Source organism: Phoca vitulina, unplaced genomic scaffold (genome assembly GCF_004348235.1).
Source record: "Phoca vitulina isolate PV1807 unplaced genomic scaffold, GSC_HSeal_1.0 scaffold8, whole genome shotgun sequence".
NCBI lineage: Eukaryota > Metazoa > Chordata > Mammalia > Carnivora > Phocidae > Phoca > Phoca vitulina.
The window spans coordinates 43,756,923-43,770,710 of NW_022589711.1; the positions used below are offsets into that span (position 1 = coordinate 43,756,923).

The window sequence follows — 13,788 nt, forward strand, 5'->3', positions numbered from 1 at the left end:
CCAGGACCCTGGGACCATGACCTGAGCCAAAGGCAGATGTTCAACCGACTGAGCCACCCAGGCGTCCCTCATTGTCTTAATTATACTAGCTTTATAAAGTCTTAAAATTGGGTAGTGTTAGCTCTCCAACTTTGTTCATTTTCAGAGATGGTTAGGCTATTTTATATTTTAGGTCCTTTGATTTTCAATGAATTGTAGGAATCAGTTTGTCAATTTATACAAAAATGAGATTTTGAGTGGGACTGTATTTAAAATATATATCAATTTAGAGAGAACTGAGATCTTAATATTGCACCATTCATCTATCAACATAGTATACCTTTCCATTTATTTACATATGCTTTAATTCCTCTCAGCAATGTCTTATAGATTTAAGTGAATAGGTCTTTGCCATCTTTTGTCAGATTTAACCCTACATATTTCATATTTTTATGCTATTATAAGTTGCAATATCTTAAAATTTCAATTTCTGAGTATCAATTGATGATATAAAACTTCAATTATATTTTTGTACTGACTTTATATCCTACTACCCTTGCTATACTCACTTATTAGTTTTAGTAGCTTCTGTGCACATTGCATTAGTTTTTCTACATAAATGACAATGTTGTCTCCAAATACAGAGAGCTTTGTTTCTTCCTGTCTGTAAAAATAACTTTTCTTTTTCTTCTTGACTGTACAGGCTAGAAACTCCAATACAATGTTGATGAGAAGTGATCGGAGTGGAGATCCTTGTCTTGTCCATGGTCATATAAGGAAAGCATTTAGCATTTTACCATTAAGTAGGTTTTTCCTGGATGCCTTTCAACAGGCTAAGAAAATTCTATCTTCTACTAGTACTATGCTGAAAGTTTTTCTTTTTGAAAAATCAGGAATGGATAATGGATTTTTCAAATGCTTTTCTGTATCTATCGATATATGTTTTTCCCTTTTTGTTTTATTAATATGATGAATTACATTGCTTGACTTTAGAATATTATACCAGCCCTGAATTCCTGGGACAAAGGCAACTTATTCAAAATGTATTAACCTTTTTCTTTAAAAGATTTTATTTATTTATTTGAGGGGGGGAGCATGACCAGGGGGAGGGGCAGAAGGAGAAGCAGACTCCCTGCTGAGCAGGGAGCCCACTGCGAGGCTCAATCCCAGGCGCCTGGGATCATGACCTGAGCCAAAGTCAGACTCTTAACTAACTGAGCCACCCAGGCGCCCCCAAAATGTATTAACTTTTTAATATACTCCTGGGTTTTAATATATTATGTCTTTGGTTTGTTATCAAGTAATGCTGACCTCTTATTATGAGTTGGGAAGTATTTCCTTCTCTTCAATTTTCTGGAAGAATTTGTTTAGGATTACTTCTTCATTAAATGTTTAGTAGAATTTACCAGTGAAAAAGCTGTCTAATCATGGAGTTTTATTTGTTGAAGTGTTTTAGCTACAGACTCATAGTTATAGGCTATTCAGATTATCTACTGCTGCTTTCTGTTGCTTCTTAAATTTTGGTAGTCTGAGTCTTTCAAAGAACTTGTCCATCTTACCTTAACAAGCATAAAGTTGTTTACTTTATGATATAAATATAATATTTTTCAATATCTATTGACTTTATTGTGTTGTCTCCTAATTCCTGACATTGGTAGATTGTATTCTCTTCTTTTTCCCCTGATCAGTCTTTTGTTACAGGTTTATTAATTTCATTGACCTTGTCAAAGAATCAGCTTATAAAACTAAATCCAACAGTACAAAAAAAAAAAAAAAGAATCAGCTTATGGTTTCATCGATTTTCTCTACTGTTTTTACTATTTTACTGATTTTTGCTTTGATCTTTATCATTTTCTTTCTTCTTTTTTAAGATTTTATTTTATTTTTTTAAGTAATCTCTACCTCCACTATGGGGCTCGAACTCACAACCCTGAGATCAAGAGCTGCACACTCCACCAACTGAACCAGCCAGGTGTCCCTATAATTTTCTTTCTTCTGCTTCAATTGAATTCCCTCTTCTTAGTTTCCTAAAGTGGAAGCGGAGGGCAATGATCTGACACTTTTTTCTTCTAATACAGGTATCCCCTGCTTTTCAAAGGTTTGCATTACACCACTTGACTTCTATTAAATACCTACATTAGTATTTGTTTTTTGCTAACTAAAAGAAATCTGAAGATTGTTGCTTTTACCAAAAAAGGTGAAAAGTGAAAATAGCATTCAGCATTTGTTTTGCAGCAAGCTGTTAGAGAGGCAGTGCACATCACAAGAAGCCAGAGTGGTACCACCAAGCTCCTTCCCTGGCAACTGCACTCAGTATCTCAGCATCAAGTTGCCATCACTTTGAGCTGCCTGTGAGCATCTATGTTTTATCTCAATTTATTCTGTGCATCCTTTAACAAGATGTGTCTTAAGGTATCAGAAAAACCTGGGAGGTTATCTTTTGGGTTTTAGAAGGCTCAAAAATTTTTTCCATATAAATTCATGCTGTTTCTTTGCTTTATGCCATTTTGGCTTAGGAAAGGTTTTATAAGAATGCTTTACTTTCAGATAGTGGGGGAAACCTTTGTTGGTATTTAGTGATAAAAATTTTCTTATTAAGGGCTGCCTGGGTGGCTCAGTTGATTAAGCATCTGCTATTATCCTTAACACAGCATATAAGTTCTTTATGACTTAAGTCTGCAGAACCTGGTAGCCACCTCCACATGCCAAACTTTAAATGCCAGCAATGATAAATTGTACCCACTTTTTATCCTCAGCATGTTGTTTCTTATCTCTGTGCATTTGTTTACATTGTTACCTCTGCCTAGAAATACTGCCTTCTCTTCTCTTTTTCCTTTCTGGCTAATTTTTCAAACTTAAAGTTTCACCTCAGGTGTTACCTTCTTCTGGAAGCATCACCCCTCAGTTTGGGATAGGAGCTCCTCTAACACTTGTGCATACTTTTATAATTTTAACTTAATATGTTATAATATAATTATGTTCATGGGTTGGTCTCTTCCACTACACTGTAAGCTACTTGAAAGCAAGTTTTATATCTTAATCAACTTTGGGAACTCAATGATACACACACACTTGGCACATAACAGATGCATAATAAATCCATATGGAACTGGAAGAGTCAATTATTACAACTGTATATGTTCTTTTTTCCATTTTAACCTGGAAAAATTGCCAATTAGTTTTTTTATGCCATTCTGAAGCATGTGCCATAATAGTAAGCTTGCAGTTTGCTAAATAAATATACAATTAAGCATTTTTTATTGTGATCCCAATATTTTTCTTCAGATATCACCATATTTCTTCTCTAAGCCTGAGATTGGTCTAAAATCTCTTAAGCTCTGAGATACCAATTCAACAATAAATTTCCAGTCTTTGATGGTATTTTATGTTCTTTTCTGAAAGACAATGGTAATAACAGAGCTCTTGAAGTATCATGTACAAGTCATATGTAATTGAATAAAACTGGTAATGCTTCTGGAGTTAAAAATTATAAATACTTTGATAAATACTTTGTAAAACCAAATCACCTGTTGATCTGTAGTATGTTCTGTAGCATAGTCATGACTGTAGATCCTATTTGAACATTGTCAGTTTGCAGTAAGTGCAGGAAATGATCACTTTGTAGTACTAAAAGAGAAAAAAAAATTAAAATTAAATGTATCTTCTATGATACAATTGGGATTCATTTGTCCTTTTAAAACCAAATGAAAGCATGACCATTTCTGCTAACAATTCTGCTTTTGTATACTTTACAATAAAGAAGATTTTAAGATGGACAGTTTAAGTAACCATAAATAAGTCATTCCATTTTATGAAAGGTGTAAATAGAAAGCATCCACAAATACTAAACTAAGACTCTATTGTTATCTTCCATTAAATAAGAAACAAAAGAAAACATATCCTAAATTTGAATCTCTTTCTAGCAATAAATTTCAGTGAATAAAATGAAATTTCCTGTGAAGAAGAGAGAATATGAAGGAATGGAAATGGTACTTACGACTGTAAACAGTGGCTTACATCATTAAAACACTGAATTATTTTATATAATGTACCATATTTGCTAATATTTTGTCTTAAATAATAATGAAATTATTACTTACAAAACAACATTTGTTTTTACTGGTTTATAATTTTTAGGCTCTGAGCAGCCAGTTATGAAGACCTGACATTGGATGCTTATGCAAGTTGCTTAACCTCTCAGAACACCCATTTCTTCATCAATAAAGCTAGACTAGCTCTCTCACAGACTATTGCAGAAGTCCTAGAACAGGGCAGGTTCCCAGTAAATGTCAGTTTCTATTCCCTTCTTCATTAACTGATCAGAATTTTAATTAAAGTGGGGTCAGGTGTGCAGGCAAGGCACACCTGTGAATACTATCCTAGCTTCCATGAAGCTTTACTCTTTTCCTCTTTTTCTCTCCTGAAAGAACATAGTTGATTTCTTTCACATATTAATTACTCTTCTATTTACAAAGTCCAATATATCAATATTTTACTAAACATCATTTTTGTAACATTTAACAACTTCAAAAAAATTAATTCCACTACTACTAAATATTTCTATGTCTTCTTACTTTCTATCACTTCAATAGTAAAAAAATTCTTTTTTATAACTGGGATAAGTATATTATTTCATTTTTGTCTACTTAAAGATGTTTTATTAGTAAATTTTTTAAACTCTGAATTCATTGAACTCAAGTAGTATGTAGTATATATATATTTATCTTTTTGTCTATATTGGAAAAAGTTATGCTAAAATAATTTATTAAAGAGTCATTCCATTTTCTTTTTACAGTGTTTGTTTTATATTATTATATAACTTATTTTTGGAGCCCCTATTCCATTTTCCAAATGTAGTTGTTTTACTGAGTGTCAAATAACTATTTGGTCCCCAAAACAAAAACTGATACTTTTGCCCATTTAAGATTTTTATAATGCAAGCTTCAAACCTACACGAGCGAATAATATCATGACTCTGCATGTACCAGTCATTCGACCTTACCAGTGATCAACTTATGGCCAATCTTATGTCACCTAGCCCATTCACTTCAAAGCCTCCCATTTTATTTTGAAGTAAATCCAAGATATCAAATTATTTAATCCACAAGTATTTCAATATATACTCCCAAAAGATATGAATTATTAAAAAATAAAACATAACCATTATGTAACCTATATAATCATGACTCCTTAATTTTATCAAATATTCAGTCAGTGCTCCAATTTCCAAATGTTTTGCAGATTTTTAAGTTTGTTTGAATCAAGATCCAAATAAGATCCACCCATTGCACATATTATACAATGTTAATTGGTTATCTTTCAAATTTCGTTTAATCTATGGATTCCTCCTCTACCTTTTTTTTACCCTTACATTTTATTTGTTGACAAAACTATGTTAATTGTCCTATGAGCTTCTCACAAGCTAGTTTTCCTAATTGCACTCATGGGATGTAATTTAATGTTTCTCTGACCTTCTATAAATTGGTAATTGGAGCTGGGGGATCAAAATGATTCAGGTTTGAATTTTTGACATCTACATTTCATATGTGAGGTTATGATGAGCCATTAGGAAGTACTTCTGAAATTTTGACAGTGATGGATGATTAATTCCTAAATTTGTTCATTCATTAATAGTTGTACAATGGTAACAGTCCAGCTTTCCTTTTTCACCTATTAGTTGGAATACTTCTATAAAGAGAAATTTCTCCTCATTGATACATAAGAAAAGGCAAGATAAATGCTGGATTCTTCATTTACCAGTTTTCAAAATGAATTGGTTCTCTATCTAATGATAATTTTTTTAATAGTCTCACTATATTTGATGTGTTTCAATCCTCAGTAGTTATTATCCTTATTGCTATTCAAATTTCCCATTTTTGGATAATAGAAACCTCCTTATTTTGGCTGAGTACTTTTCACAGAATCCTAATAAACTTTGATTGCTTCCTCTCTATCTGGTATTCAAAATATTTTAGGCTTACCTTGCATATTTTCTACCCCAGACATACAGTCAGCCAGCCACTTCTCCAAAAAGCTGATTCTTTTTAGAGAGAAAGGTTATTGGAGATCCCGATTTTGTATATGAATTTCACAACCATTTAGTTTTAATACATTATTGATATTTTAAACCTCAGATTGACCTGGGGAACATTGTCACTTTTGTTACAGCTATTATTTAAAAAAAAAAAAAATTGGCATATTTTAAAAGTTGTATTCAGGTATTCTCTCTCCTGCTGTCTCTCTTTTTACTGGGTCTTTTACATTCCACTATACTAAAACTAAGTACTTTTTATTTTTGGTAAAGGTTGTTTAAATTGGGAACTTTATAATAATATTTGTTTCACAACGGGAAACTAATAGGTACTGCTTTAAAAGAAAAGGCAGTATCTAAGTATTAGAGAGACAGACAGAGACACTGTTCTTTGGGGAATCATAGGACTTGGTTTCTGCATGTACTTAGCTTCAAATGGATATAACTCAAATAATGAATCATGGAACACTACATCAAAAACTAATGATGTACTGTATGGTGACTAACATAATTAAAAAAAAAAAAATGGATATAACTACCCAAAGTATTAGTTATACTAATTGAAGTGGCTGCCTTTAGAAAATGGGAAATGAAGTGAGGCACAAGGAACAGGGATTGTGTTTTTAACAATCCGTAGAGAACGATTTGATTCTTTATGTGCATGCATAATTCTGAGAAAAAAAAAATTAAAAATAAAAATTCAATTTTTACTTTTTAAGAAAAGTCAAACAATGTTCTTACATTGTTCTTATGTAATTATATTTATCTTAGATTTAATCTTTCAAGAGGACACAAATGTTGCCACAATTATCAATAAAGATTACTTTCCCAGTCTTAAGAAAACATAATATAAAACTAATGCATAGGGCGCCTGGGTGGCTCAGTTGGTTAAGAGTCTGCCTTGGGCTCAGGGCATGATCTCGGGGTTCTGGGATTGAGCCCAGCATTGGGCTCCCCACTCAGTGGGGAGTCTGCCTCTCCCTCTCCCTCTGCCCCTTCCCCCTCTCTTGCGCACACACTCTCTCTCAAATAAACAAATAAAATCTTTAAAAAAAACTTAATGCATATTTATATTTCTCAATGTAAGTGTAGAAATATCCTATAAAATAACTTTCAAGTTCAGTAAAAATGTCAATATATAAAAGCTTACTCTTATATGAATAGTTAGGCTATGAATTAAGTCATATCCACTCTGTACACAGGGATTTCTCTCACAGTAAGTCTAAAATACATGTGTAATCTTTGGAACTTTGAAAATTTTTTCCCTAAATCGTTAAAATTATCATTAATCCTTATCTTGGATTTGCTAAATAGAAAAAGCTGAGAAGAAAATTATATTTAAGCAATTTTCTCTTTAATATTCACATTGTCAATGTTGGTTATTTAAAGCTGGAATGTCCAAATGGGCTTTTATTTTTTGCGTGTGGGGTTATTTCAATGTAGTTTCATTTAACTGTGGTTATCTGTATAGTTAATGATGTATTTATTTTTAGAAAAAAAAAAATCAAGTTGTTAGCAGGTACTTTACAATGATTATCAGTTATCTTAAAAATCTTTTCTCTTACCATTTTGGATGAGTTGAACATGGCCTCCCAAGAGCCAGAAGAGAGAATCAGTCACTATTTGGAAAGAGTGTAGTAATTCATCTTTTTCTTCACCCTTAGTACACACACACAAACCCAATTTACTTTTCTGCAATTGTTTTATTAAAAAAAAAAAAAAAAAGAGAGAAACTTCCCTCTGTGGAATCAGAGGACCTGGTTGCTGGATCTTACTTAGCTATTTATGATCTTGTAGCCTTTAGTTTCTTAATTTATAAAATTTGTGTTACAGGCTAGTCATACCTACTCTACTTACTAGAGAAATGGTTGTTATCCAGAGGTCAAATGAGACAACATACCCAACCCTAGCTATGCATCCAAATCACCATGGAGTTTTCTTTGTTTTTGTTTTGTAATATACCCATATACAGGCTTTAACCCAAACATACTAAATTTGAATCTCCAAAGTCAAAGTCTGGACATCTGTATTTTTACAGTTAGGTGGGTGATTTGGTTATGCAGCCAGGGTTGAAAATCACTGCTCTATGCAAATGTGTCAGCATGTAAAGCATTATTATTAGTACATTTCAGTTACAGCTTCTAATCTATGACTCCATGAAAGCAGAGACCATGTTACTTTAGCTCTCCATTATATAGTCAGTGTCTAAAACAGTTCTGACATAGTAAAATGTTCAATTAGTATTTACTCAACAAATAAATGACAATCCTTTCTACTTTTCTACTTCTTCCTTTCTGGAAAGTACAGTGAGAAATTATTCTGGATTAGAGCATGTGTCACAGTGGCAAATAAGAAGCAGATTTTGTTCACAATTCTGTCATTTACTGGCCATGTAACTTCAGTGGAAAGTTGTATAAAGGCCACTAATTTTATCCATGTCTCAAATGTTTGCACTCTAGCACAAAAGTAATGATGACAACACCAAAAACATTATGATTACAATGATTATTCTTCATAATAATAAAAGTATCTTCTTCCTATTATTTTAGCACATAAGATTAGGTAGGTGCTAAAACAGACACATGCTAACTTAAATACAATTTAAAAAAACCCAAAAAACAAAAAAGAAAGAAATGTCACATTAGATCAAGAATTCCTTTAGTCCAGGAGAGTGCTTTTGCCAGTTTCGCCAAAAGACACAGCAGAAAGAGCATGGTTGTCATGTCTTCACTGTTGTCAATCTCAAAGGATAGTACTGGGCTCCTAGACTTCCTATTTTCCTTAAAAAACCCATTAGATAATGCCACCCATAAATTCATGGCTTCTGAGACTGGTTAAGAAAACTTACCCTTAAATCATTTCAAAATTTTTGGATAGGTATTTTTCTTACGGCAATATATAAGAATGTATATATGTACACATGTACGCATATATATGTATGTGTATATTTTAACCAGTCTACAGTTTAGGCCAGATCATCCTGTGTATGTCCCACCACGTGATCTACTATGCTAGCTAATTAATTTTTTTTTTGATTGGGAAACACCTAGGTAGATAAAACTAGTAAGTTCAGTTTTCTTGTAATCTCTTAAAAAATCTTTTAATTTTGCCCTGTGGTAAAGTGGCCCTCTTTTTCTGTAGCTGGTTTACTCCCTTTGATGTACTACTAAAAAAGTTTTTAGTCTCTATACAAATACCATAATAAAGAATAGGAAAATATTGTTAAAGGACTATATAAATGAAAAGGACTATATAAATGAAAAGAATGTACTTACTATCCCCCTAATATTAAATGAAAGTACTCTGAAGAAAATATAAAGCTGTCTTAATGGTCTGAGCTATTCATGAGATAGAAATCATTTTACAAAGGAGGAAACTGAGGTACAGTGAAATCAAGTGATTTGCCTAAGAACCCAGAATTAAGTTTTTGGCACAGCCAGGAAAAGAAATCAAGTCTAACACAAATTCCCATAGCTCATGCCACTTTAATTAACTTGAATTAATTAAATCTAGAAATATGCAAAATTTATTTAATGCTAACATCCCTCAAAATGTCAATGGAGATGCTGGAAGAATTTGTGACTAATTTACATAGAAAGCCTATACTCTACTAGTAAGTTTAATTCCCTGCCAACAATACTTCTTTTTTTTTTCTTTGTGGAATATTTTTTATTTATTTTTTATTATTAAGTTAAAATGTATTATTTGTTTCAGGGGTACAGGTCTGTGATTCATCAGTCTTACACAATACACAGAGCTCACCAGAACACATACGCTCGCTCCCCAATGTCCATTACCCAGCCACCCCATCCCTCCTAACCCCCTCCACTCCAGCAACCCTTAGTTTGTTTCCTGAGATTAAGAGTCTCTTATGGTTTGTCTCTCTCTTTGGTTTCATCTTGTTTCATTTTCCCCTCTCTCTCCCTATGATCATCTGCCTTGTTTCTTATACTCAAATCACTATCTTATCCATATTGTATGTCTCATTCAATTTCACTCATAATTTTTTAATTTGTTGGGTTTTTTTAATTAAAGATACATCTGTCTCAGGTTTTCTGTAAGAAATATCTGAAGATCTTGCCTACTTTATTAGCCTAGGCGTTAAGTACAAGACTGTGTCTATTCCTTATATACTTAAAGCACCTCAAATGGAATTGAAAATCTGATGACATAGTTATTTCTCTTCATAATTCACCAAAGTTGTGAATCTGCTAAATCTTTAATATAGCAGTAGGCCCAAATGTATACATAGCCAAGAACTACAAGATAAAGGAGTTTCAGCCTTGTAAACTTATGATTCCTATAGGTTCTATAACCAAATTGATCTGACAGTCACAGAACATTCCACACAACAAACGCAGAGTTCACATTCAAGTACACAGGCAGTCCTTGCTTTTTGCATGGTACCATGTTAAATGAAACTTGAGCATATCAAAATCTTTACATGGTTCTAATATGCATGAGTTTCAATTAAGATGGCACTGTACAAAGCAAGGACAGCTTGTAATGAAACATTCACCAAGATAAAAGGTCCATAAAACAATCAGAAAAAATTTTAAAGTATTGAAATGATACAGAGTATGTTATCTGACCACAAGAGAATTAAGGTTGAAATTGGGAACAATAAAACATCAAGAAAATTCAGTCATATGTGGAATTTAAGAAACAAAACAAATCAGCATAGGGGAAAAAAGAGGCAAATCAAGAAAGAGACTCTTTAACTACAGAGAACAAACTGATGGTTACCAGAGGGGAGGTGGGTGGGGGGATGGGTTAAATAGGTGATGGGGATTAAGGCGTGCACTTGTAATGAGCAACAGGTGTTGTATGGAAGTGTGGAATCACTAAATTGTACACCTGAAACTAATATTACACTACATGTTAACTAGCTGGAATCTAAATAAAAACTTTAAAAAAATTCTCAAATATTTGGAAATTAACAACATACTTCTAAGTAACTCATGGGTTTAAAAAAAAAGATAGTACATATAGCATCTAGCATAATCCATCCAACAAATGATTGTTGGATTGAACAAGCCCTATGTTTGGGTTGAAATATTTCAACTGCAGAAGATCTGAAAAATCAAACAGAAAAAGTTCACCTTTATTGTTTTTTGCCACTGAAGCTATTAGAAAAGTGCTGGGCCACAGAACAATACTTTCCTCTACTCTTAACTTAAGTAGAAGCTAGGTTTTAGGAAGATGCTATGGAAATAAATATCTATGGGTGCTGCTCAAAGTTATGAAGGAAGGCAGATCCTTCAAAAAGTCATAGTATGTTTCAGCCAGCACTTTAAAATTTCACACCTAGAGATTACTTTTGGTTGTAATTTTTAAAATGTTTGAATCCACTACTCTAATTGTACTTTCAGCCAAATACTGCACATGTGAAAAATAATGTAGAACATCTCAAGAATTTTGGCTATTAAAACACTAAATAAACACATATACCTTAGCTGCATTGATGAAACATGTTTGCAATCGCCTCCCCAAAATCAGAAAATTTTCTGCAGCTGATGGGAGTAATTCATTGTAAAATTCCTCTGCATCTTCTCCTGGCTCCAAGCCCACACAGCAATGGCTGAAATACGAGCACAAGTCTGTGACTCAGTTTGTGTTAATTATAAATTTCAATCGAATGCTAGAGCTTCTATAGACAACATTGTGCCTTAATGAGAATTTTTAGTTATCTCTTTTGTTGCCAAGTCAAAAAAGAACTGCTGGAAAATAACCTTTACAACTTTCTAGAAAAGTAAGTGGTGTGGACTTTGCCTGTACTTAGAGCCAGGACTCCTAGGTCCTAAAAACCTACTTGTCAACCTTTTGGGAAACAAAATATACTTGACTCACAAATAAGAGAAATGAGGCAAATTTTCAGTGAATGAGCTACAAACACTTTAAAAGCAATACAATATCTTGGGAGTCTAATTCACCAAAAACATTTGTGCTAACTGATACCTTTTAGACCTCTGACAGCTAAAAAATACCCAGGGTAGGATTAGTCTACCAGGGACAGATTAAAAAATCAAACACTCTAATACCAATTCTACTCTCCAAGAGATCTATTTTCTTAAAGTCTGTAAAATATCTGACTACATATTCCTTATAGCAGAGGAGTAAACAGTAAAAACCTAGCTCTATTAGGAACACTTTCTAATTTACATTAAAGGAGAGAAAGTCATTTAGAGAAATGAGTCCTCTTGAAACTGCACATAAAAGTCACTCCCTGGATATAAAATGGGTATATTCAAACCCTTGGATAATAAAAAGTATTTGTGTAGACTGATACTAACAAGAGTCCCCAACCCAAGAATGGTCTCTAATTAGTAAATATTGCTGTCACACACTTTTTAACATAACGTGAAGACACTGATAAGCAATAGTGACTACCCATGAGTATGCTAAAAACTGGGGAATGCTCAATGTACTTTTTTTTTTTTTTTGCATACCAGTCCTGAAGTTAATGGACAAATGCTTACATATATTAGTTTCTCTTTTTATTTGGTTCCTAAATTATTTAAGAGTGTTTAATTTGATTGTGAACATTAATAAATAAAAATTATGTTTTTTGCACATTCAGAAACATGGGGATTTCTTAAGACTTGGATTTCACCCCAGAGAGCCTTACTCAATCAATATTTTCATGAACCAATATATCTGATCAAAACAAAGGCTTTATTTACTTAAGGAAATAATCTTGAAAATTAAAGTATAAAAAAGAACATTATATACATTATTAATTGTTTTTTTCTAACCATACCTTGAATCTGGCCTTTATGTAGTAACAAATTAGGAATAGCAGTTTTGAAAAGTAAGATCAATTAGTAATGCATGCTTTTAGCTAGTTAATTAGGAAGTAGCTTAGGCACTGAGAACAACTGGTTTATTTTTTTGCCTCTTTTAAAAATAAACGATTTTGATCTGTTCTATCAATTTCTAGCATGGCAGTATGTCAGTACATGCTGCTTCTGATTTTTATTTACAGAATTTGGGTTACCTAATGAAATATACAATTGAGATAACTAAATCAACACAACATGGAACAACTGTATCTGTTCTCCTATAATACTTTGCTTATATCTTTCATTTCACACCTATTTCATTCAGCCCTGTATGATGTCATCTCATCCCTATTGTAAGTTTTTCCAGTATGGAGCCAGTGCATTTAGTATCTTCATTTCTTCATATACTCTTTAGTCAATAAAGAGTCTGTTAGGTACTTGAGACTGAGTGGTGAGCAAAATACATGATCATCATCTTCATAGGACTTATGCAGCAAAATTGCAGACAGTGAAATACTCACAAATATAGTTACAAACAACAATATATGGTATGAAGGAAAAGTACAACCATAACCTACCACACAGAAGGTTGCCAGTGCTTATTAACCAGATGAATAAAAAGAAGCAAATGTTATAAATAAGAATCTACTACTATACCCCTCAAGAACAAGTGGACTTATTGCTTCATTTTACCTTAATATCTGTGTAAGCTGGGAAATTGTAGTCCAACCTCCCTGGATTCGAGAACAATCTTGACTGAGCACCAAAAGGCAATACTGAATGAGGTCATAACAATATATATCTTGTTTGATTTTCTTCAACTCTGAGCTTCCTAAAGGAGTGTTGTTTATTATTTCTAAGGCAAAAGGAAATAAGATATACTTATTTTTGCTCAATAAATCCAAGAGCTTTTTGTATTTTTATAGTTTGAATACCTAAAAATATTTTTAAAAAGAAAAAAAATCACTGCTTTATCACAATGTTAAAATTTCTCTG

General features: G+C 32.7%; 1 protein-coding gene across 1 annotated transcript in view; it reads right to left on the reverse strand.

Annotated features, from left to right (window-relative positions):
- Nucleotides 1-13,788, reverse strand: part of IQCB1 (IQ motif containing B1) — a 54,011-nt gene that overhangs the window by 35,225 nt on the left and 4,998 nt on the right. The window contains exons 4-7 of the mRNA XM_032406655.1: nt 13,486-13,648; nt 11,462-11,591; nt 7,576-7,669; nt 3,507-3,606 (exon numbers count right to left, since the gene is read on the reverse strand). Of these exons, the coding sequence (XP_032262546.1) occupies nt 3,507-3,606; nt 7,576-7,669; nt 11,462-11,591; nt 13,486-13,648 (487 nt within the window). The remainder of the gene's footprint in view (nt 1-3,506; nt 3,607-7,575; nt 7,670-11,461; nt 11,592-13,485; nt 13,649-13,788) is intronic.